This window comes from Aptenodytes forsteri, unplaced genomic scaffold (genome assembly GCF_000699145.1).
Source record: "Aptenodytes forsteri isolate BGI_AS27 unplaced genomic scaffold, ASM69914v1 Scaffold146, whole genome shotgun sequence".
Lineage (NCBI taxonomy): Eukaryota > Metazoa > Chordata > Aves > Sphenisciformes > Spheniscidae > Aptenodytes > Aptenodytes forsteri.
Window position 1 is genome coordinate 4,660,933 of NW_008795128.1, and position 26,449 is coordinate 4,687,381.

At 38.6% G+C, this 26,449-nt stretch overlaps 1 protein-coding gene across 1 annotated transcript in view; it reads left to right on the plus strand.

The window, feature by feature from the left end:
* Positions 1 to 26,449, plus strand: part of PHF21A (PHD finger protein 21A) — a 130,409-nt gene that overhangs the window by 102,165 nt on the left and 1,795 nt on the right. The window contains exons 6-17 of the mRNA XM_009277530.1: positions 192 to 392; positions 4,137 to 4,391; positions 6,170 to 6,256; positions 8,490 to 8,786; positions 10,564 to 10,662; positions 11,765 to 11,816; positions 12,611 to 12,690; positions 13,142 to 13,202; positions 15,647 to 15,810; positions 22,385 to 22,540; positions 24,188 to 24,263; positions 24,592 to 24,695. Of these exons, the coding sequence (XP_009275805.1) occupies positions 192 to 392; positions 4,137 to 4,391; positions 6,170 to 6,256; positions 8,490 to 8,786; positions 10,564 to 10,662; positions 11,765 to 11,816; positions 12,611 to 12,690; positions 13,142 to 13,202; positions 15,647 to 15,810; positions 22,385 to 22,540; positions 24,188 to 24,263; positions 24,592 to 24,695 (1,632 nt within the window). The remainder of the gene's footprint in view (positions 1 to 191; positions 393 to 4,136; positions 4,392 to 6,169; positions 6,257 to 8,489; positions 8,787 to 10,563; positions 10,663 to 11,764; positions 11,817 to 12,610; positions 12,691 to 13,141; positions 13,203 to 15,646; positions 15,811 to 22,384; positions 22,541 to 24,187; positions 24,264 to 24,591; positions 24,696 to 26,449) is intronic.

A 26,449-nucleotide genomic window follows, 5' to 3' on the forward strand; every position in this document is an offset into this window, starting at 1 on the left:
TGGGCTATTTTGGCACTCTGCCCATTAGATAACACAAATATTTAAAATTCCAAAAAGAGAAATCCCACTAAGCTTCTGAGCAGTTCTTTATTTGCATTAAATAAATGTAACTTTAGGTGTTAATATCTCCTCTAATACATGCAGCTAAATAACTGTCATCATTTCCATTTATGTTTTTGTTTATCTGGTAGAAAAGAGTGGTGGAACAGCTTCGAAAGAATTTGATAGTGAAGCAGGAACAGCCAGACAGTAAGTTTCAAATACAGCCCTTGGCACAGTCAGAAAACAAACTACAGACACCACAGCCTCAACCACTACAACAGCTACAGCAACACCACCATCAACAGCAGCAGCAGTCTACTGCACCCTCTCCAAACGTGATTGGATCACAGGTAAAAATTTCTACAGTAATTCTTTTCCTTGCTGAAGGTGAAGTTCACTGCAAAAAAACCCACAAAGAAAGGTGCAGAGAGAAATGACAAACTTTCACTTATGCCCATTAGTGTACCAATATGAATTTCTCCTTTTATGCATATGCACATATGGGTCTTGTGGTTTTTTTCATCAATAACCTCCTATCTGAGTAAAAAAAAAAAATGTAGTGTTTAAAAGTCAGATCATAGCCTCACAGAAAAGAAAGGTGGCAGTATCACCTTTCTTAAAAATAAGTGAAAGTGTAGCAAATGAACTTATCTTTTCTGTAGGTGCATGAATGATTGTCTGTCCATACCCAGTAGGTCTCAAGAAACAGTAAAGACTTTACAGGCACTGTATGAGGTGTATGATTAAAATAATTTATTTCTAAAAGACTAACAGAGTGCTCACTGTATCTGTGAACAAAATGTAAGAAAACAGTTCCCTCTTCTTTCTGCTTGGTTCTTTTTAAACAGATGTAACTCGTGCCAGATAATACTTACCTGAGTCTTCAAGGATTAGTCTAAAAGTACACAATGGTAATTGCAAAGTTTGAATCTTAGAAAGTAGTGTCTTTATTGGGAAGGTACACTGAATTTCAGTACAGTATAGGATTAGAGACATAATCCCAGAACTCACCAGCGAAAGTGGTCTGCTTTTACTGAGAGGGGAATTCCAAGCTGATTCAAAGTCTCTCCTGTTCAGATATTTAGAATCCCCCAAGTGTGCTAATAAAACAGCAAGAAAGCGTAGGGAAGTGTTTTGTAAAAAGAAGTGTACGTGAGGTCTTTTTTCCCATTGATGCAATCTCAGCAGTTCATGTTTACCTGGATAGGCAGGTGGCAGAATTCGCCCATGAAGTTTACTTTATGCACACTGCAGTGAATCACAACCATAGCTTCGACTGATGGTGGTTCTTGTCTTCCCTTTTCCTGGAAACAGAAGGGGGAGAAACGGTTGGGCTGTTAGTTTTCTCATTAACTCAACAGGTTGTTTTGGATGCTGACTGAAAATGTATTTGAAAGACTTAGGTAATTGTATTTTTTATAAAAGCATATTGAAGACATTAAGCAAACTTAAGTAAGGAAAAGGCATTTTTTGAGCAGCAACATCTATATCAAAGCTAAAACAGAACAAAGAAGTAAATATTACTGTGTCCTAAAATATTTACAGGCAAACAATGGATCACTATTTGCTGTATCACTGGTCTCTGTTTTTCAGTTAGGAAACATGACTGCAAAAGCAGTTTTATGTGTTTCTCCGTATTCCACGCTTCACATTCATGCATTAACTTCCAGGTCATCTCCTGGGTTGTAAAAATTGAGGTTCTGTTCAAAGTTAGAGCCCTCTAGTGAAACAGTCAAAAAACTGCTACACCCTTCTGACTATCATTCATACAGTTGTACTTGGAAAGTAATTACAAACTGAAAGGCAGGTCATCCTCTCATTTGAATAAATAAGCCAGCTTTTATCCTTAACACTTTTCTATTTTTATTTATGTTGGTATAATTCTGAAGTAACCTCACTTGCTTCTGTACACATTTTGCATCTAAGGCTGTGCCTCTGTCCTGTTGCCCCTCAATCTGTTTCAGCAAAGAAAAGTCAAATATTTCGTCTCTCTAGAAAGTTTTTTGGTGCCTACTTTTGTAAATAATACATCTTTCAAGGCTGTGTCAGTAAAGAGAATGCTTTCAATAGTTATTTTCAGAGTAATTCAGTTTAGGAATCAAGGTAGGTATGCTGCCTTAATAGTGACATTTTAATATACTTAATATAGTCCACTAAGAAGGACTTTTTAAATTTTCATAAAGCAGCAAGCCTGCTAAAAGGTCACATTATTGCAATGTTATTATGTGAAATAATGCAGACTTACTATGAATGCCACTTCAGTATGAATTCATTCATTGAAAACTTTTTAAAATAACCGAGGTAATTAATGCTCAGCAAAGTAACAGGGATATTCAAGCCCTGTGATCTGCTGACTGAAACTATACTTGTAATACTTACAGACTTACTAGAACCCCTTCAAAGAGTCACAGTCTTGTGTTACATGATTGATTACACTTTTCTTTAAAAAGTTTATGGATGAATGCAATGCTTGTGAAAATGATACCATGTCACATCTCATTGGAAAAGCTTGAATAATATTACTGCATTAGGGGAATGGAGCCTCTTGCTTTGGAGAAGGGGCAGCAGAGGTCAATAAGAAGTTCTTGAATCTCAGATAAAAAGTTAAGGGAATTGTTCACGTTGTGACAAGAAAAAGTTAATTATATCTGGGTTTTGTATAAATGTATAAAATTGAAACATGAATTATCCTTTGATTTGGCATTATACAGTGTTTGAATTTTTTTCATACTTGTGTGTAATTAACAGTTAGGGGATATAGTTTAAGCATTATGAAATTAGAGGTGTGAAAGTAAACTGCATTTTTGTTTAAGGAAATAATATTGGTGAAAATACTGAAGAACCCAACTGGAAACATATTTATATTATTTTATTAGAAAGAAGAGAAAGGTCTTGTGTGATTAAAATTAAGCCGTCTAAATGAGGCATGTTCAGAACACGAAAAAGACTGCCTGATCCCTGGTTCTCCATTTTTTCCTGTTGTAGAGCCTAGCGCTGACATCAGGAGGGAATGGTGGTTATTTCATACTAGGAGCACTTGATCGTGCCAGTAACTGTTTTGAAGATGCAGTGCCATTGGTACAATGGATTTTTTACACCAAAGAGAAAAGAAATAAGCTCACTTGCCATTCTGTTGAGTGTCACTTGTCATGAGTTTTCTGTGCACGTTTTGTTCTGGTTTTATATGGTGAGATTCTTGCCTTGTTGCTTTTTGAATGAGATTCGTAATTGTCTGTTTCCTTAACATCTTAGAAGACAGTACAGTTTAAAACAAAGCTTATGAAATTATAGTTGTTTTAACTTTGGAATTTGTAGGCATAGCGTATTCAGGCATTTCAGGTAAATGCTGGCATTAAGTGGTTCAAAACCACTCTCTTTAAAAGAGGCCAAGAGCAATCATGACATCACATATATGTTCCAAAACCACCCCGTTCCACAGAAGTTAAACTTAATTGCCTGCAGCCTGCAGCTGGACAGACTAACAGCCAGCTCTTACAACTTCAGGATAGCCCTGCTGATATTCTTAGGAAAGAAAGTTAAGAGCTAAATAACTGTATGGCTAAAACTGAAATTTGGGATACCCAAAATCAAAATACATTTTTGTTCTTAAAGAAACCAATTTATGAATATTTTTTCCCTCTGCCTCTGATTGTGAAGATCTCTGTAACTAAAGTTTCCATTTGAAAATTTGAGTTTTAATTGGTGAGAAGCTAGTTTGCTGGTATGTTTCATAAACCTCCACCTTATAGGTTTGATATTACAATACATATTTGGAAGTAATATGAAACTAAAAGATCCAAAAATGCATATGCCACTACTAACACTTGATTGTCATTTTCTCAGGAATTTGTTCTGAATCAATCTGTAATGCTGCATATGATTAAAATAGACCCGACAGGTGCCCCAAATGAGAATCCTTTCTAGCTATCCACTTTTCAGAGGCGTAAGATAATGTGCTTGTGTGAAGAGCAGGTAGATAGACTCAGTGCTGCCTTTTCTTTCTCTTACTGTCTATTGTTTCTGACTAACCAACCCACGTCCTGTCTGATGCGAAGTGTCTCTGTCTCTTACAGTGTATTTTCTGTTTCCCTTAGAAAACTGTAACTACAGCTTCTATGATCACCACTAAGACACTACCTCTCGTCTTGAAAGCAGCAACTGCGACCATGCCTGCCTCTGTTGTGGGTCAGAGACCTACCATTGCCATGGTTACTGCTATCAACAACAATCAGAAAGCAGTCCTCAGCACTGATGCGCAGAATGCACCAGTCAACCTCCAGACAACAAATAAGGTCACTGGGCCAGGAGCTGAGGCAGTCCAAATAGTGGCAAAAAACACAGTAACTTTGGTAAGCGTTTCATGTGTTTGCCCTGCAGATATGTGTGGGTTTAGTTTACAAGAGGGCTATTGGAAAAAATAAACCACAACCAGTCAGGTTTTTGCACAGAAAGAATAGTAGGGACACGTCATGAGTCTTCACTAGTTGTTAAAATTATAGTCTAAGAGAAAAGCATTTACTACCTACATGGGTTGTTGTTACTGTTTTGCTTTATAGAATTAAATCAGTGCTATCATCACCTCTGTGTAAAGTTTCCCCTGTTAGTAATTGTTAGTCATGGGGAAGTAATGATTGTTTCGCCCCTACCTAATCTATGTCACTGTGTTCTGCAGAATTCCTACTCTTTTCTTTGGTAAAGGAGATGTCAGACTTTCTTCATTTGATCAGTTTGGGTTTTCATCTTAGATTTTTTTGAGTCAATCTCTCTCGTTCCCTTTGCGTGATAAATTCTCTGGTGTTAGACACATCACTTAACTCTGCCCACTACCATGTCTTCACTCACCACTTTTTCATACACATATACAGAACCTGTTTCTTTAAGCATATATTTCGGAAAGTGCTTTGATTACATCACACAGTCTTTTCCAGAATAGTTAGCCATCTAGAAATGAGAGAAGTAATGTTTTAGAATTGGGTTATATAGGCTTCTTGGTCTGGAAACCAGGCATTGCGTAGCATCATGACAGGGAAATTTTACTTCTGGAGTAAAGGTTAAGGCTTCACTAAACATAAATCCAATTTATCTTTATTGAAAAATACAGTTTAATAATGCAAATGGAAGTAATTTTGCTTCCTAATGAGGCATATATTTGCAATCAGAATAGAGAAGACTATTTGAGTGGAGTTTTTTCTACTGTTCTCTTTTCCCATGTCATCCCTTGCACCACTCTCATCTGTCCTTTGTGTCTGTGCTTCATCTCTTTGCTGAATAACTTACTTAGGTTTGGGGAGGTGATCCTGTTTTAATAATAGTCCATGATTTATGTTTCTGTAGCAAATTTCATCAAAAATCTCAGAATATTTTCCCAAGCATTAATTAATCAGTACAAGACCTTTTTGAAGTAAATTGCAATCTTATGTGGGTGGACAGAAGTACAGAAGGGTGGAAACTAACATGGACATTAATTTCAGAGAATCTCACAGAGTACTCAACTTAGGGTAGCTGGTAGTGCTGTTCAGAGGTTATCATGTGGCAGCTCCATCCAACTGATTTCAGTTAGACAGGGAAGTACTTAGGATGCCTTAAAATCAGATCTTAATTGTTTCAAATGAATGGCTTACTTTTGAAAATTTCAAGTTGTGTATTTAGAACCCCTCATAGTGTCATTAATATTGCTAAAAGAGTTGTAACTTCCAGATCTTTTCTATTTGCGTGAGATACTCTTTCATTCTTCTGCATGCCATTCAGTATGAAAGGACAGTGGTTCATATAGCTGGACATCAAAGTCTGTTGTTATTTTCTGTCTGTTGTAAAGCCAATTTTTAACTATTAAAACAAATAGGAGTTTTCATTATCTTAAAATTAAATGGTTTTAGGTTGCAGAGCACAGTAGTTAGTACAGCTGCACTGAAAGGAAAGATACCTTCAATTTATGAAGCAAGGTGCGTAGGAACTGGAAAGTAAGGTTAGCTCTGTCTTTAATACATTTCTAATGAGGAACCTGTTACTGTGAAAAATTATTTACAGAGTGGAAAACCGGGGACATCAGGTCTGAAAATACATTCAGGATGTTGATTTTGGTGAACAAGCTACTTTCCTCTTACTGAACTCTCTTATGTTCTTATAGCAGGTTCAGGCTACGCCTCAGCCCATAAAAGTGCCGCAGTTCATCCCTCCTCCCAGACTTACTCCTCGTCCAAATTTTCTTCCACAGGTGAGTGTACAGAGAAGAAGCAATAGAAGAAGGAACTTAATTATAGCATAGATAGGAGATACTTTTTATGAAGATAATTTTTGTCAGTCTTTATTGGTGACCTGGTGGAGGAGGCAATTCATGCTCAACAGGTTTGCCGATGATGTCAAATTTGAGGGTGCAGTCAATACTCTTGAGGGCAGTGCTGACATTCAGAGGGTCCTAGACAGGATAGAGGAATGGGCCAGCAGGAATCTCTTGAGCTTCAGCACAGAAAAAGGCAAAGTCTTGCACCTGGAACGGACTAACCCCCCGCATAGGTACCAGCTGGGGACTGGCCGGCTGGGGAGCAGCACTGCTTAAAAGGTCTTGGTTGACAGTAGCTAAACTAGCAGTGTGCCCTGGCAGAAAAGAAGCCTAGCAGCATTTTGGGCTGTACCAACAGGACCACAGCCAGTAGATTAAGGGAAGAGATTATCCACCTTTCCTCAGCAGTCATAAAACTGGATCTGATATACAGCATGCAGTTTTGGACCCCCTGGTACCAGAAAGAAGTTGATAAATTTGAATGAATCCAGGGGAGGAAGGCCACTAAGATAGCTGGGGGGCAGGTATATATGACCTGCAAGGGGAGGCTGAGGGATCTGGGCTTGTTCAGTTTGGAGAAGAGGTTTTTGGGGCACTCTAACAGCAGTCTTATTTCCAATATCAACAAGGAAATTAACAAGAAGATGGAGACATAGGTGCTTGGCAGGAGAATTATAGACAATAATCATAAATGGGAACAGGGAAGGTTTAGACTGCGTATAAGGATACAATTCTCTCTTTGAGGACAATTAGGAGTGGAAGAGGCTTCCCAGAGACGTTGTGGAAGCTCTGTCCTTGGAGTTTTACAAGACTTATCTGGACAAAGCCCTGAGCAACCTGGTCTGCATTTAGTGTTGGCCCTGCTCTGAGCAGGAGGTCAAATTAGAGACCTCCTGAGCTGCCTCCCAACCTGCATGAGTCTGTGATTATGAAATTTATATGTGATGATTATATATGATCCTATTTGCATCAAGTGAAATGAACCCACAGGACAGGTGCCAGCAAAATCAAAGCATCACCCAAAATTGCTCTAATTGTTATTTGCTGCTCATGAGCAAAAAAGGAAAAATGAGATGTCTGTAGATTGTTCCCAGGTATTTCTGTATTGCAACAGAGAGTGACCTCTGCAGCTGGGCAGTAAAACTTGTGTTTTGCTTTTTTTTCATGGTTTGGGAAAGACACAGATTGCTTCTTCATTTAAAAAAACATCTTGGAGGAACTATTTCATTTGTAAGAAATCCGTGGTGCTGTGAATAAAAGTCTAAATCTTTTACAAAAGAAAAAAGGAAAGTATAGGCTGGTATCTGATGAAGATTTGGGGATGGTGAGATCTGTTGGAATGTGACCTAGTTTTCCATGATAAAATGCATTATGGAGTATTAACGTTGGATAGGACAATAGAAATTAAATAAGGAAAAAGACTTTATTTTCAGAGTAATGTATTCTACTTCTGTACTCTGTAATGATGTGATAAGTGCAAACTTAACAATGGGCAAGAAATAAGCGAGTATTGATGGTGGAGGATTGGAAGATTCTTGTGGCTCCTTTCTTGTGAAAGAAGAAGAGAGTAATGACTGCATTTACCTATTGCCTTCAGCGCTTTCAATGAGGGATTAATGAATAATCTTGACAATTTTTTTGCTTAGCAAGATTGGTTGTGCAGGTGTCTAAATAATATATAGAGTTGAAAAAGGTAACAGGGATTTGCTGAAAATTTTAATTATTTCTTTCAGGGCACAATCAGCTGTTCATGATTTCTTGGAGGCTCAGTATAAAGCCCTGAGACACACTTTTAACATGAGAGCCTCAGCTGTGCCTGTAAATATTACGCGAATTTTTTGGCTTGCAATACCAACATGTTGATTAAAATACAGATAAGGCACTTGGCAATAAACATGCAATATAAGTGTCTGTGCATCCAAATACCATTTCAGGGACAGTGACTGTATATGCAAATGTTATGGATGGGTTTTATGCAAGTAGGTTTGAAAATGTGGCTTTTCCTTCACATAACATACTTAGGGCACTATGCTAAAAATTACATTCTATAAAAAAATCAAGCAACCTTCTGCAGATTATGCAGGCTGAATTGAAAGACTTAGTAAAAAAGTTCATCTGAAATACTGATATACAAATCTCTCTCTTTTTTTTTTCTTTTTTTTTGTAGGTTCGACCTAAACCAGTTGCCCAAAATAACATTCCTATTGCCCCAGCACCTCCTCCAATGCTTGCAGCTCCTCAGCTTATTCAGAGGCCTGTGATGTTGACAACAAAGTTCACGCCCACCTCTTTACCCAACTCTCAGAACTCCATACATCCTGTTCGTGTAGTTAACGGGCAGACAGCAACTATAGCCAAAACTTTCCCCATGGCACAGCTCACCAGCATCGTGATAGCAGCACCGGGTACCAGGCTCGCTGGACCTCAGACTGTACAGATCAGCAAACCAAACATTGAAAAACAGGTACAGATAAGAAAGTGTCTACTAATGCAGCGTACTGGGTTTATTACTTTACTGTGCCGTTTTGGAGAGGATGACAACCATGGAGAAATTTTCAGTGGGTACCGGAGATGCTCATGTTCCAACAACAGTACAAATTATGGAATGACTTGCAACTCTTGGGGCAGAAGTTACCATTTTCTTTAATACGGCCCATTGGAATCTTTTTCTCATGCTTCAGTGTTTTTATGCTCCCCCTACTGTCTTAACTTCAGTAGTTTATAAGCCAGCTACATTGCAGGGCTGTACTAGTATCTTGGAGACCAAGTACAAACTGAAGTCCGTGTTCATATCAAGCCTTTAAGAAACACTGGAAAAATATTTTCTCTGTTTCTGTTTTTCAAAGGCTGGCTACGTGAAAGGCAAAAACTACGCAAAACCGTAGGGGTATTTAATACGGTAAATGTAGCCATTTCTTCCTTGAACTTGCAGTCTTGTGATTGGAGGTAAAATAGTCTCACTCAGCTTCTGAAGACTGATAGTTCCCTGTGACTAAATTGGATTGATTGAGTGGAAAGGAGACCCTCAGAAATGGAGAACTCTAGATGTTCAGTTTTAAAGTCTCTCTCCAGAAAAGACTTTCATAAAATAAAACATGACTTTAGTCACTGTGGATTGCAACTGAGAATCCTTGCCATTCAGTTCAAGCAAAGCAATCTTCTATTTCGCTTTTAACGCTTTCCTATATTATATGTTAGTATAATATTGTATACTATTTAATACATTATCTATAACATATAATATTTCTGTAATTTATATAAATAATAGTAGTATATATTTCATTTATAACTCTTTCATAGACTAATATGCCTTGAAGTTACCTTCTGCTTTTGAAGTCACCTATGGAGACTGTGAAAGTTACGTGCATGAAAGATATGCTTATGCTCAGTTCTGCTTATGAATTCTCATGAGTAGATTCTTGCATACCTCGAGACTGTTTCACAAGTTGTTCAGCAATGCATTGCCCTTTTCGTATGATTTGAAGTTGTACTTCTACAGTACTATATTTTTTGATGCCTATTCCTTTTGATGTCAGCAATATTCATTTGCTCTTTGAATAATTACTGGCGATTCAACTGTGGAAAAACATACAGAAGAATGGTGGTGGTTTATTAATACATGAATTTTTCTGTATATTTTCTCCATATCATAAAGGGGAAAAGTTTGTCTCTCTGTAGCTTACCTCACTCAGTTTGTAGCCTCAGCAGCTATGCCATGGGCTGAGGATTGTCATGCAGAGTTTGTGATACCATTGCAGAAGATTATGACTTAAGAAAAGAAAGAAGCTTCAGAAACATCTGAGATCGTAGGATTCAGAGAGACAGTTTTTGAGCCGTTCATAATTCTATGAAATACGAAGACTGAGGAGTAATGCATGTGCCATGCAGAGTGGTTTCTACCTGGAAGTTTTCCATGGGATGCTTTTTCTTAAAGTGCCTGTTAAGTTTTCCCATACCGTATAGTGATTTCTGTAATGAAGTTAACTCCTAAGATGACTTTTATTGCTTGCATGGCTGCGTGGGTTAATGGAATGGTGGTAAGGCTGTTTCATCCTTTGTTAAAGGAAAACACTTTCTTTAACGTTCCTCTCACATCAGATTCCTCAATTAAATCTTTGTTAGTACACTGCCAGCTTTAAACTTTCTCTCCTGTATCTGCAAAAGTATTTGTTCTGCTTTATTAGTCAAAGTAAAAAAAGTAATTCTTATCACTGAATGAGAGAAACACTGTTTCTTTTCAGACTATTAAACCACATGTGGAAGCAGAAGAGAAGCAAACAGAAAGTCGTACAGTTACTCCACCTGCTGCACCGAAGCCAAAACGAGAAGAAAATCCACAGGTATCAGAACACACCCAGAGCTTTCTTTTAAGAAAAAAAGGAAACACTCTGTCCTTCAGAAAACATTTTTCCCCCTCTGTTCCCTCAAGACTCCTTAACTTTAACATTCCATACAGTCCTGTTGGACAGAAGTAGTTGATAAGGCTACAGAATAAGAAATCTAAATAAATATAATGCATTGCATTTTTCAGTCCTGGAATGCATTTGACTTCTGAGTCTTTTGAAAGTTAGATCATAATTTCTCTCTGATACTTCCTTCAACCAGGAGGCTCAGATTACAGTGTTGATTTCCATTCCTTTGAGGTTTTAGACTTCTGGAGTAATTTTTAATGCTGGAGAAATGTCTTTATTTTGCTTTACAAAATATTTCTGCTCTGGTGAGCAGGATGGAAGGAGTCACGTATGTTCACATTCTGCCCGGTTTTTATTCCAGTTTAGGTCCAGTTGGTTTTGGGGGGAAAGAGTGGCCAGAATGGCTATTTCTTAAAGCCTTTCTGCCATGCAGAGCTTTGGAACTGATTACAGCTAAATGCTCTACTACCTTTTTTGTCGATGGATTCAAACTGGCTACTGTGTGAGCATTAACTGTTGTCAGTACAAATTCTGATTTTTACATGTCTGTGCACTTCCTGCATTAAAATTAGAATCCTTTAAGAAAGCCATAGCCCTTATCGAATGGCAAATGTAAACCAGAGTTGCGCCTTGTAGTTTCCAATATATGGAGAATGATCTTCAACTAGCAATATTTTGCTGGCAATTGAACTGTGTTGGTATTTACTAAGAGCCAATCACATAGTCCGTTCGATGCTGGACTGGAAGTAAAGAAACTGCTTTCTTGTTCACAGCTCTGCCAACTCTGTGATCATGAGCAATTGGCATTTTCCTGTATCTCAGCCTAGGTTCCCGTCTAGAAAATGGGACTATTGTCTATCCTCTGTAAAGCAATTTGACATATATGGATGAAAAGTGATTTATAGAAGCAAATTATTACTAATAACATTTTGTTGCTTAGTTACCTATCAACTGACTTTAAAGGGCCTAAGTGGCATAGCTCATCCTAATGATTGGATTTGTCATGATCTTTTTTTCTCCCCCCTCACAGAAACTTGCCTTCATGGTGTCTTTGGGACTAGTTACTCATGACCATCTGGAAGGTAGGAAAAATGACTTAAGTTGGTTCTTGAGCTCCCTGTTTCATGGCCATTCTGAATTGGAAGTACAGGTCCAAAATATTTCTGTATTAAATGCAGTATTTTCTTGCACAAAAGTACATTTGGGATGTCTGTACTCTTGATCTAACTTAGCTTGTTGTGCATACTTTTTTATTCCTCTTATTACACTGAAACAAAGCAGTTGCTTATGCAGTTAAGATCAGTGGTTGGGAAGAAAGTGTACGCTCTGATGGTAGGAAAGACATTTGTGACAATCCCATTGCTTTCTGCACAACTCCTGTATCTGCAAAGTTACACCATGGATAATTTTACTGTAACCCACATCTGGATTTTCCATTTATTTCATGATTTCATGAGACTGTAGTCTGTAGTGAATGAGTTAATAGATTATAATTGGGTTTTATAATTTAAACTCCTTAATCCTATACATATTTCTGTACTGTATTTATTTTTAAGTATCAATAAGGTTACCAGAGGCTTTTCGTTTTAGATCTCAATTACACTGACCATGAATTTAAAATGTCTTAGTCATGGAGTACTTGGCAAGAAAATGGCAGTCATTTCATGAGTTAGTTGAGCACTGTATTTGTATTCCTTCTCAGGTCTTAGTTTTCAAACCTTCAGAAATTAGAAGTATAACAAAGTTGCCTATATTCAGCATGATTGGTGTTCTGTAAAAATCTTCACAGCTCTCCTCACATGCAAACTGAATTCTGAGGACTTTAGATAATTTCTGAGACCCATTGTTTTCTAACCTGAATGCTTTGTTTTACAAGAAATCCAAAGTAAGCGACAAGAGAGGAAAAGAAGAACAACAGCAAATCCAGTGTACAGTGGAGCCGTTTTTGAGCCTGAGGTATTAATTTTTTGCTAGGGGAAGCTGTTATTTTCATTCTGAGCTTGTGTGTCTTTCTGCGATGTTGCTACCTCCTAAGCTATCTCAGTTCTAACTAGACAGGCAAGCTATTATTTATAATTCAAAAGGCCATTGCAACGATGTCACCCTCAGATTTTTAACGAGTAAATACATTGGGGTGTTCTTCTAATACTTATGTCTTTTCCTGCCTTCTCCTATGTAAAGCTGACGTTAAATGGCAGTCTGTGTACTATTAGGTCAGCTTGTGTATCAGCCTGAAGCAGTCCAGATGTCAGAAGTACTGTAAAAAAACTAACCTTTCTGAAGCTATGCTTCAGAAAACAGAACAGCCAGTAATCTCACTTAGTACTACTGTGCTGTTCCTCAGCTAGTGCATATAGTTGTTGCCAAAAATGTTAGCCAACAAAAATTGTTATATTCTTCCCTGCAGCGCAAGAAGAGTGCAGTCACATACCTGAACAGCACAATGCATCCCGGGACACGTAAAAGAGGTGAGGTATACTTAGACCTGTCTCCCTGCTGTATGTCTCTTCCTCCATCTTGCATTTGCAGTCCCCTTGTTGATTTGAAGAACAAAACAAAGAAGGACTCTACAGTACTTCATTTGTCCAGTAAATTTCCGTGGTAGACAAAGATCATGACTTCTAGGGATTAGCATAGCAGGTTTTATTAGGCAGCCTAATGTTTTATTTCAGTTTCACTCTCCAAAAATATAATAAAATACAATAGGTAGAGCAAAGTGAAAGGTGAGATGTTTGAACATCATTTAGTGGTATAAAGCTGCTGTCAAGATCCTCTTGTTAATAACTAAATTGTATTGTTACTGTCAAGAGGAAGGTGGTTATGGAAAAACTGTCTGTGCCCTGAATAGGAGAGGAAACTTAGTGTGACAAAAGCCTTGTTCCCCACTGGGAGTAGAGATGGGTCCTTCAAAAGAATTTATCTTGAGCAGGAAAGGCTATCGTGCTCATACTGAGCACTTTTCTGCAACCAGAGTGCCACTTGTCCTAAAATGAGAGGTGATCTTTCATATAGGTATGCGGTATTATTCAGTAGAAATCCTTCTGTAGAACAGGTGAAATTTTGAGCCTTAGATTATGGTGAAAACAGATGAGTCAGAACAGCATAGGAGAGAATGCGATACCATTTTTTGTGCATGGCATCAACCACCCATATATGACAATCTTTCCCTGATTTTTGATGATTTTCTGCAGTCCTTAAAGACTCGTAATACCTTCTCTACTCCTGAGTTTGCTGTCTAAAAAAAAAGTAATCAATCAGATTAAGAAAACCGCAGTCCTACCTAGCACTAGTTGGTTCCATTATCTTTGTTTTTTGGCTGCAAGGTCAAATACTCATTTGATGTGTGCTCTCCTTGATATACCTCTTCAGTCCAGCAGGCAATGTGGCAAAGCTGACGCTTCTGCAGCTATGCCGTTTCTAAATAAAAGACATCAGTCTCTACTGCCATCCTCTAATAACATTAAATGTATTTTTTAAAATTATATTATGTAGATTTTATAGAGAGAGAGTTTTGCATTTGCTCTGTGGATAAGTAAATGTTCCTTCTTCTAGTAATGATTTCTTAATTCTATTTTGTAACTCATTGTGAACAATTACTGTATCAATGAAAACGATTGCATGCTTTTGTACTTGATGCTCTCTTAGCCTGTTTTTGCACACTGACTGCTATTATACTTTCTTTTTTTTCTCACACCCTGTTGTGAGCCTGTACCTTGCATCAGCACCAAATTAGTAGCACACATTTTCAATTGACAAAAGATTTGGATGTATACATTTGTTTTGTGATTTAGTATAGCAATATATTAGGTGAAAAGAGTATGCAAGCATGTGCCCCTGAGAGCTTTAGTTTAATTCTAGATGGTGCTGAGCATGTCAGAAATTTCAGCCATGGACATCACTATCAGAAATCTGTTTCCAAGGACATACTTAGTTCTGGAACATATCCAGACCTTAAATGCAAGGTTTAGCATGTTAATAGGTATAGACTGACAATCTGTAAACATAAGATCTGGGGAATTATTCCTAGATCCTAACTCCTTTATGTTTACATAGCCATAAATTACCCTGGAGAAGGGAGGCAGAAATGATGGTTACATTCTGGTTTTTTGCTGTCTTGCTTTGCATACGTAATTTTATGAAAATCATTACGAACACATTTTGCACTTCTGCTGGTCTAAAGGAGCATATAGGAGTTGCGCATAATCGAACATACTTGACTGAGAAAGTCTAAGAAAGAATACAGAATTTGAGGAGGATTACAGTGGAAGACCAGCGGTAGGTTACAACTGGTAGTGCTGGTGTTATGGGTCAGACAACGGGACCTGTTCTTGAGGTAGCCTAATTTAAAAAACGTACCAGCAGGGTAGAAAGTGCTGATCTGTGGGTGAGTGGGTTTAAAAAAAGGGGAAGAAAAGGAGGGGGTTGGTGAGTGTTGGCCTCTGATAAAGTACTTAACCTTTGTGTAGATTTTTGCTGGCACTAGAAAGATAGGGAGGTGTGGGATAACAGTAGAAAGGATTTAATACTAGTTATTGTAGCTTCTCTCTAGCTTTGATGCCAACATGTTTTCCCTAAAAACCGAATAGCCTCATTCCTAGGAGTGGCAAGTGTCCCCACGCTGCTTTTGTGGGAGTGATTCTTTGACCCTCTGCAGAGCTTATTTCTATTTCCTTCTGAAATACATCTTTTAAATGTTCTTTCCTTGCAAAATTCTACTTAAAGTTTTCTAAAAAATGTTTAAATCTTTGCTTCTGTCCTTCCACTTGTAACTTTTATATTAACTTCCTCTCTGTGCTACATCGTTTCCTTTTTCACGCTAGCCAATGAGGACCACTGGCCAAAGGTATGTAAGATCATTTTTCCTTTCTTTTTTTTTTTTTCTTTTTTTGTGTTCCCTGTTGTTAATATGTAGGTCGTCCACCTAAATACAACACGGTGCTGGGGTTCGGGGCTTTGACCCCCACGTCCCCTCTGTCCAGTTATCCTGACTCCCCTGAAAATGAAAAGACAGAGACCACATTTACTTTTCCCGCAGCTGTTCAGCCTGTGTCCCTGCCTAGCCCCAGCTCCACAGACGTAAGTAACTCTTGGGGAGGGGGTTACTTTCAGAAGGAAATGCAGGAAAAGCCACAAGGAAAATCATTGCAGATTTTGTTTCTGTAGTCACACTCATCATTTGTCCTGATTCAGTGCAGTGAAACGGTCCAGCATTCTTTTAACACCCTTCCTTTTTCCTCCTGCACCTATGTTCTTATCCTGTGGAGATTTTATTTATAACTCCTTCAGTGGATTGAAACATTGGGAGGCACCAGGCATGCTAGATGAGTTCATTTCTTTTGTGCAGTGTCTGAGATCTTGTCTGACTGAATTGAATCTGTCATCCATGAAAAAGGGGGAAGGGGGAAGGGGAGAATGAAAAGTATTACTTACAGACCATAATAACAAAAAGTTGGGGTGTTTCTGTAATGAGAGAAGGAGGGAAACCGCTTGGATCACCCAGGACAGCCAGGAGCAGTGTTCACAGCACTGGTTATGGCAGTTCTGGTGTACTGGCATAGCTAAATACGTTGCCCCTGTGGTCAGATCACAAAATCTGTCTTGAGTGAGATCTGGTCATTTTGTTATAATTTATGAAGAACCGAGTGTCCTTACATTAAGTTAATTCAAAGATAAGATTTGCTACTCAAAGCACAACCTTTTTTAAGTTGCTGAGAACTATCCAGTTATTTCATTGTTTCTATTTCTTGCAAAAACATGATGAAAAAAATTAAAGGTCATGCATAAACTTTAGAAGATAAATAGTGTGGGAAGAATTGGACTGAGTCGCTGTGTAGGTCCAAAATGACACAATGAAGGGACTGTACACTATGGTTTGTCTGAAAGTGTACTGTGACTGTTCAGTATGGGTGAAACAATTCATTGCATAAAAATTCTCAGGAGCTGTAGTGTACTTCCAGTAAAGTGCTTGCGTTTTAATGACTAGTACTTACTGGGCACAGTTTAAAAATAAAAAGGTGCTTGCTTATTTCTTCATACCAGTGCTGCAAACTCCTTCTGCAATCTGAGTCAGAGCGGTCTCTTTTTTTTTTTTTTTAAACCATATTATCACATATAATTGAGGCCCAACCATTTGAAATGGGCTTTAAGGAAGAGTTGGGCTGCTTTATTTTCATCTATGCAGTTGCACCACTGTAAGTACATAGACTGAGAGACCAACTCTACTGGCCACATACAACAGGGAATAGAAGCCAACTTCTTGCCTCTGAACTGTATTTGTTCTGCAGAGGTAACAGGAATAGAAATAGTACAAGTGTGTCTGAGTCACTGAAATAAATAGATGCAATTCTGATACCCAGGGAATATGTATGTGAAATTAAAAGGTTCTTTTTTATATAGTCACTTTTGAGAACAGAATAGCACTTGACGCTAAAAACCCTTTCCTGACAGCCAGATGAATGGGACTGTGGAACAGCCCCTCAGGGAGAAGGTGGGGCAGCTCCATCTCTGGGGACTTTTAAAAGTAAGCACTACAAACAACTAGCAAACATGCTGGAGAGCACATTTTTTACATTGGCCCCAAGAGAAGGACTGGATAATGTGGTGGGGGTCTTTTCCATCTCTGACGTGTGTGTGTATACTGCTGAGTCTCTTCCCACTGTGTAAGAGCTCTCAAAACAGTATAATGAGTTGTTGCTCTGTTTTCTGCAGAGCCTGGTGGCAGCAAGCTAAATGACGAATAGTGAATTTCTGTAGCATTCCAATCTAGTTCTGAATGCCCTGAATTTTCTGAATTTGGATAGTATTTAGGCCTAGGTTCTGGATTGCTTTTAATAGTCATTAATGAAAACAGAAGTATTTTAAAGGAGACAATGGAAGATTACACAGCAGGTAATTAACATTCTCTCTTACCTGAGCATATTATAATATAGCACAGTAGCACTCTTTCCCCTTTAGAATCATATATGAATCTCCTTTAACACATTTCCAGACAAGTTGTTTAGTTTATACATATGCAACAGCACTAACATTTTTGTGCGTTTAATTTTTTGAAAGAATTTTATCCCAAAGTCCCATTCAATGTGTATTTGCTATCAATTGGGCTAATTTGGTAGACTTTTCAGAAATATTTGGTATTGAATTCCGTGTAAAATAAAATACATGTAAAAGCAGAAAATATATTTCAAAGTGCTCATAAAAATATGTTTTTAATTAAAAATAAACTATTAAACAAAATTTGAACCTTAAGAAACAGCAAAATACTGGAAAGGAAGTAAATATGAGATCTGTTCTTCTGTCATTACATGTTATAATTCTTACTTGCTAATCATAAAGAGATGAATGGTTTCCCATTGCCATCGTGGGCTGGAAGGTAGTCTTCTGTTAATATGTTCTCATAAAATTGCTGTATAAGCTTGTGCAGTCACATCCCTTTCTTGTGATTCAGTTTCCCCCATTTATACATTTGGCATGGTGTTTCCTTTTCCCATCTGAGTTTTGAGAACTTAGCACTACTTGTAAAAACCTTTAGCATCCTTGGCTGGAAAAGTGCTATATAATGCTGGAAAAGTACTACATATTTAAACACCAACAATTCGAGTCATGCTGGAGATGAAGACAAAGAGGAAAATTAGGTCTTTTGCATTTAAGGAGCTTGCAGCTTAATTAAATGTAGAATACAGTATACACTCAAATGCCCATGCCACAGTTTATGACCAGTGCTACCACTGAGAAGAACTGTCCTGCCTGTCACCAGCAGTCTTTTCTCATCCCTGAAATACCTTCTATGTTGTTCCAGCACAGATACATCTGAGGCCACGTTGTGATCTGCATAGGGGAACTGGTATAGCTGAAAATTGTTGGTCTTAGCCAAGATCGTGCCCTAATCTGGTTAATTTTATAGACACACACGTTCTTCTGCCAGCCTCATGCAGGGGACAGAAATGAGTGTCTGGGCATATAGAGAAGGCAGGATCACTTCTTTTGGTAGTGAGGCCAGTCCACGTCATGTTGAAGAGGGTCTACACTGTTAGCAGATGATGTGAATATAGAAAGGTCTCTTTATTCTAGATAGGATAGAAAATGTTGTCTGTAGTTACAGCCTCCAGCTTTTGGGGACTTAAAAATGAAAACACGACAAGTGCATGCCTAAGTAAAAGGCTATTTCAGAAGTCTCAGTTAAAACAATTGAGCAGTTCTTCAGACAGGTGTAGAAGAAAACTGCAGTTTTGTTCATCTTTAAAGTATTTTTGCATTAATTTGCTGAGAAGGTCTAATTCCTATAGGCTTTAGAATAGAAATTTGATATTTAGCGCTTGAGTAATCTTTGTCTTTAGCCAACCTATGAAAATTACAAATCAGGCCAAGCGCTTGGCACCAGGCACCAAGGCCCAGAACGACCTTCTTGCCTTTCTCCTGAATTGTCGTTCTCTGAATGACAGGAATAAAGTTTGAAGGCAGGATGAAGCAGGAACTTGAGATGGGATTGGTGATAAGGATGGCAGGGTAGAAAGTAGGAATAGAACCTGGAAAAAGGACGGAAGTATTGCACTAGGCAGGATTGAGCAAAACTTCTCTTCCCCCCCCCTTTTCTTTTTTCTATTTGGCAATTGGCTGTGAACCACTTGGTTATGTGTGATTCTCCCTCACGCAGTAGTGGCATATTCACCTGGAAGATAGCAATTGCCTTTGACGGTCAATTACTCAGAAGTAAGAACAGTGCAAAAATCTTTATTCTCGTGATGGTTCAAGTCTGTGGTCACAAAATGCCTTTTTATTAGTAAACTTTTTATATCAAAACAACGTTTCAGTTAAGAGGAGCATTAGAGAACAGTCAGATTGCAAAGTCAAGCCCATAAAAGTTAGGAAATGCCAGAATTATTATTGCTTCTGATAACTTAATTCACTTACATCATACATTATGGTCATCTTTATTTATATGGTCATGAACAATCTCTGTTGCAGAATATTTAGTTTTCCTATGTTGTTCCAGTGAAATGTACATACAAGTATAGATAGTACATATTCAAACACACAAACTATATGTACTTCTGATGTGGTACTGTATTATTCAGTTCTATTGCCTAAAGCCAGGCCCTGCTGCTCTAGACACTTTATAAAAATAAAGAAAACTGTTAGCTATCCAAAAAGCTTTCATTTATTTTCCTGGTCTCTTGGTGCAGAGGAAGTAGAGTAAAAAGTGACATTAAATCACCTTTTATGGTCTCTGTTCTGAAATTATTCTTCAGCCTCTTCAGCCTGTAGCATGTGTTAGAGCAGCCTCAGTGAGCTCTGCTCTAGCCTAAGTTGGCTGCCTATAGCCTTCACAGAGCTGGTCCAGAAGCTGTTAGTGGGGTGCGTGTCACAACATTAAATCCAGCCCCCCTTTATGCATATATTTATTAACTGCCCATGAAACCTGGCGCATTTCTTTGGAATCAAACAGTGGCTGGGATTTTGGTGAGGCCGGTTATTAATTCTGAGGAAATGCCCTGAATTTTGCATTACCAGAAATAGGACTGTGGATTTTGTGCATGTGTGTTGTCATCTCAATGCGTTCAGCCACACTGCACACTGACCAGCTGTGTCACTTTAGGTTTTGCAGCATTCAGTTGATTTCAGAAGGTTCTGGATCTAAATTTCTAAATGTCTCCCCCTCAAGAAGCAACTGCATGTGTCTCTTGCGTAGGTCTCCTTCTGCAGGGTATTAGACAAAACAGGTTTGGTTTTCAACACATCAATAGTTTTGCATCCGAGCCAGTTACCAAGTGCCATCGTGTAGTCTGTGGCAACCAGAGCATCTTCACACATGTAATTCTCTAGAATGAGAATTTTCTTCTAAAATGTGAGAATTTTCCTCTTAAATTTTTCCTTAGGTTGCAGAGGATTTTGTTTTAGCTTATATGACATCTCCTGCCTGCCTTCTTTTCCTTGTACTCACAGAATGCATGATAGAGGAAAAGAAGTTCTTCCCAGCCTGGTTACACAGATGACTTCACAAGAGGCATGAAATGTCACTCATTTAATTCTTCATTTAACACTGAGGAACATTTTGGTGTTAAAGGATGAAATAATACCATAACCCACCTCTCAATGACCCCTGGGAGTTACAGAACCAAAACATGGCACTGAAAATTCACTAAAGATTGATCCTTTACAGAACATGACATCAGTGCTAACCTTGGGAATTAAGAGAAGAATAGACTTCCCTTTGAAGAAAGGCCTCATCAGCAATAGAGCTGGGAAGTAGAAACCTGAGCAGATTGCTTGTGTGTCATTCTTCTAATATGTTTAATATTTTATCCATAGTAGAGATTAGTGTCATTTTTCTTGCCTGGCAGCTTAATGTGTAAGTGCGCGGCCAAGTCTGCTATCCCTCCAAATTGACAGAACTTACTCATGCACGTGAAAAGACTGTACGGGTCAAAATGAAACATTGCACACGATATTTCATACAGGAGGAGTGTATACGCGCGGTTTGACTCAACACATATCTTCAGATTGTGATCTTGCAGATCTGGTGTGTGTGAAACTTTGACCAAAGTCAGTGGGAAGCACGTGTTTCAGACTCCAGGTGGGGCCCTGAATGTGTCGAGTTGCCAGGACAGCCCACAGGCAGTGAGAGGAGAGGGCTGCCGTGCCCCTCTCCTCCCCTGAATGCTGAGCCATCTTTCCTTCATGCCTCTTTGTTCAAATATCCAAAACCCAAAGAAAACCAAGTAGAAACACCACCACCACCCCAAGCATGAGATGGGAGTAACAGGAGGAGAGAGAGAGAAGAAAAAGTGGCAAAAATCGGACCTACCTTTCTGGGAAGCTAATGGCTGTAGAAAAAAATTCTTTCTGATGGTGATGGAATAGTAACTGAACCTAGTTTTTTTAAGAGACACTGCCAGTAATGTTTTCAATTCTTTCGTTAAAAAACCCCTTAGTTAGAAAATCTCTCTTGGTATTCCCTCATCCTGGCTCTCAGCCTATGTTAGTGATGAAACATAAACCACTCACTATAGAGAATGAGAAAATTTTGAGTCACAGCTTTTTTGGTGCAATTTGAGGTAACCTAAGTGAAGTAAAAAGAATTGTCTCAGAACGTAATTCATTCTGTTCTTTTTCATTTGCAAGCACAACACCTTTTCCTTCCAGTTTCATTTTAAAGGTGACCTAAATATTTGACAATGTTTTTTTAAGTCACTCAACTGGGGTTTCTTACATACTATTACTGGCAAGAGACAGCCTCATCAGCATTCCCGAAGTGGAGTTGTGCTTACATCCAGAAATGAGAAGGGTTAAGAAAGTGGGTAGCTCATCACTTTAGGCAAAAAAAAGCAGGGTAAAGGGGGAATCTTAAAGAATACAGGCTATGGCGTAGCAGTTGTTAAGAGAAGCTATAGTAGTAAGTGTTTGCTGTAACATTTTGCCTTGGGAGGACAGAGGGAGTGTTTGGGAGGATAGATGTCAGTGTTTCTGACATCCTGCCTGGTTTTCCTGTTTCACGTCCTAAAAAGGGTTTGACCATTTGGAATCCCCTTAGACATAGTTTGTGCTGTAAACTTTGCATTCAACTAGGATGTAGATGTCAAAGGTCAAAGTTCACTTTTTGCCTTCTCTCTCTCTCTCTTTCTCTCACCCACACCCCTTCTCCTCAATTTTATAGGGCGATATCCATGAGGATTTTTGCAGTGTTTGCAGAAAAAGCGGGCAGTTGCTGATGTGTGACACATGTTCACGTGTTTATCACCTGGACTGTCTGGACCCGCCTCTGAAAACCATTCCCAAGGGCATGTGGATCTGTCCCAAATGTCAAGACCAGGTATTGTTTGACAGACAGGGAGAGTTATACACAATGAACTATAAAGATTTTCCACATTAAAGAAAATAACCACATCACTTGGCTTATTTAGATCAAGACATTCTGACACTGAACAAATCTATTTGATCTGTAATAAGGCTTGTGTGAATTTGATCGAATTACCTCTGTTGGGATGCGTGCAAATACAAAACTGTTAAGTCTTGCTCCCAGATTTGGGGTCCGTATTTGTTACCCTTGTTCTTACTTTTTTCCTGGGCCAAAGCACACAAACTTTTGGGAAAGGTTCTCTATGACCCATAGAAATTTTCCTGTTCATCTTAAGGTCATTGTTTCTTCAAAAATTGCTAGTATATTCTTCTGGACAAATAAATAAAACATTTGCACAAGCCTACCTCAATAGATAGAGCAAATATAAGCCCCTGTTTACTCATATAAATCAAATATCAGAGAGGTTGTCTTCAGTGATCTCTTTAATAATATCATCCAGCATCAGTATAACGAGGATAGGCGAACAGTTTGGTTGTTCTTCCTTCCCGATCCCTTTCTGAAAGTACGCAATTGAAGTGAACAGATGATATGTTAATATTTTGTTTATAATTGCATTGAGATTACAAGACAAAGAAGTAAACTATTGTATTCCTAACCCTTACATGGGATTACAGAAGCTGCAAAGGATTGCTGATAATCAGCAGCCTGAAGCTGTTAGTGTTCTGTCTGATTTAGCATATTTCTTGGTCGCCCACGTGACCTTCGGTTAGCCAGATGGTAACGTAAGAAAACAGCCTGTTCAGAATATGCTGTTCAGCAGAATGAAAATGCAAAACTCAAATGACTTGGTCAGTAGCTGCAAGTGAGGAGGGGGTGTTACCACTTCCCTACTCCCGCTCTTGCCTACTCTCACCTTATCCCTCCTCTTCATACTTCTGTGATAGTTTCCCACAAAATTAGGGGGAAAAACATCTGAGTTATTTCACTGTAAAGTGACCGAGTCCTCTATCTTCTGAGACATCCCTCTGATTCACTTATTAAAAAGACACAATACGTGTCTTTCCTCTCAAAATAAAGTTTGTTAGGAAGGAATATGTAGGAAGGATCTGAAAGACATAAATGGTGCTTACCCTTATAAAGAGGGTTTGACAACTCTATTAAGATGATTCTGATAAGAAGGGGAGATAGGACGGTTTCATCTTTTACTAGCCAGGAAGCGTGATGTTTGAATATATGGTGTGGAGACTGGTCTGTGCCATGAAAGGTTTTCTCCCAGAACAACTAAGATCAGCAATTTGTCTGAACCATGAAGTAATGTGTATGTCTCCTGGCAAGTTTGAGTTCAGATATGTTATCCTTCCATTCCTCTTTTAAGTTGTTCAGTTTCATTAGTAGAGTTTATTTGTGGCTATGGAGGGAATTTGAGAAAATGCTGACATTTGTAAGAAACAGGCCTGCTTTGCGGGAGCCACAATACAGTTGTGAATAATTCCCTCTGTTAAATCTCAGAACAGGTCTGCGAAGCTTCATGTTAACAGGGCTGAGACTAATGATAGCCATAAAAGAAAATCCTCAGTCTTTCCCTCTTCCTCTCCCTCCTTTTTGCTTTCCTAGAGGTAGATTGTATACCAGCTAAATCTCCAAATGCTTTTCTTTCAGATGCTAAAGAAGGAAGAAGCAATCCCATGGCCAGGAACTTTAGCAATTGTTCATTCATATATTGCATATAAAGCAGGTAGGAAAATGGGGAACAAAACTTTCGTTTCACTTTTAATAATGGAAGATGTTATTCTGGGAATGGGATAGAATGGTACTTCCTTTACAAAAGGAAGTTAAAGGGGAGGAACCTTAATCAGTAGTGAAGTGAAAATAGCAGTCTAAACATTTGTTAAGCCTTCTGTGATGCTTGTGTGTGTAGGTGAAATTTTGGGTGTGATTTAGTGCACAAGTTGTTGAATTGACTTTAAACACAATTACCCTCTTTACATGAACCAGTTTAGAGCCTCTGTCCACTGTTGTAACAGGAACATTTTAAATATTCTGATTAATATTCTGTTTTGTAGCAAAAGAAGAGGAAAAACAGAAACTACTTAAATGGAGTTCAGATTTAAAACAGGAAAGAGAACAACTAGAGCAGAAGGTCAAACAGCTCAGCAATTCTATAACGGTGAGTATTGCCCTCCCAAATAGCTCTGCACCTGTGTTCTGGTGCCAGAATACAGAGAGAAAACTACAGAGTGACTCCATGTACTAGAGCTGTCTTCCACTGGATTTACTGAGAACTGAGTGAGCACTTTCCTTTGCTTTTTAGGACTTTGGGGAGCAGGAATGAAATACAGCCAACATATACTTAGATTGAGTCACTTACACATGATCCATGCTGACCGTATATTGTGGATGTGTGGTGACCTATAATATCAGCAGGTGACAAACATGACCCAGAGCATTATTGTCTGTGGGCAGTAGATTAAGTCAAATTCTCCAGTGGCTTACTTAAATATGAATCGTTGGGCCTCTGTGTGCAATAAGCATTACAGTCTTGGTGCGCTTTCCAGACCTTCCTAATACAAAAGTGACCATTTACTCATGACTGGCTCTTGGGCTCTTGACATGTTGCCTTGGCAGTCAGCAGCTGGACACTGTTCATGCCTCTGCATAATATTAATTAGACGATGTTATACTTCTAACCAGAAGCTGTAGTTTCCACCTTAGTTTATTGCAGTAATTGGAGCATACATATTAATTCGCTCTCTCTTCTCACCTTAATATGCAAATCAGGCTCTTGAGTTGCCAGTGTAAAGTTTGAGCCCCTCATTTAGCGTAGCCCTAGTCGGTATTACAGAATGAAAAATACTGAAATCTTTTATGTGGCAGCATCTGTAAGGCCGGATGCATAAGTACAGACTTTTCTTTTTAAATACAGATGCACTTTCTGGTCTGCCTGTCTTTAGCTATTAGAACAAAAGTAAGTGTCCAATGTTTAAAGACCCCTAAATGCTGGCGATACAAATAAAATGGTTGTGAGCAAACAAGTGGTGAGAGGTGCTGGTTAGCAGTTCTGGAGGCTGTCATCTTCTGGTTAGCAGTAGCTGGGCATAACCTGAGCAGCACTAGAGCACTAACACTGTTTCTCAGTGATGTACCCGGGCAGGTGCAAGCCCTTAACATGAGGGATTGACAGTAGGTAAGGAGAATGGTTTATTTTCTATGATCAAGTCATTGTTTATACCTTCATTGGAACTGTCCAAAAAAGACACATTAGGTTTAAATTTTGTGGCGTTTTTATGATGCTACAAGCTGCATGTGAAAATAGTAAAGCTGAAACCAACAGTGTCTGGAGATCAGTGTAGATAAAAGGTTTAAAAATGTAGGAAGGTTGCCATCTTCATGTAAGAACCTGAATGTGACAGACATAGCTACCATCTCCTCCTTTTTGAGAGTTTCAAATATAGATATAAGCAGTTTTTCACCCTTGAAACATCATTTGTGGGCTTTTTTTAAAGTTATCTTATCCTGACTCTTAACTGATGAGCTAGCTAGGTTACTACCGCTTCTAAGAGAAAGAAGTGGCCACAAAATAAGATTTTCAAGTGAAGAAGGGCTGGGTTTTCTTTTCAAGTGCCCCTTTATTTATTGAGAGGAGGAAGTGATGTTCCTGCTAAAATGTATGTGAAAGCAAAGGCTGTATCCCATTAGCGGCATACATACACACTGTCAGCAGTCAGCTGCAGTAGGATGCCTGAGTTTGCAGATTTAAGCTAAAGAAATTTCAGCAATGCAATACTAACAGAAAAATAATAAGAACGTATACTTGGAAGTTTCCCTTCAAAAGGAACACAAAAGGATGGAGCTGTCTGTGTGGATTTGCAAAACACCTTGGGATGAAAGGGGGCCACACCAGGTGACAGCTATGTACTGGCA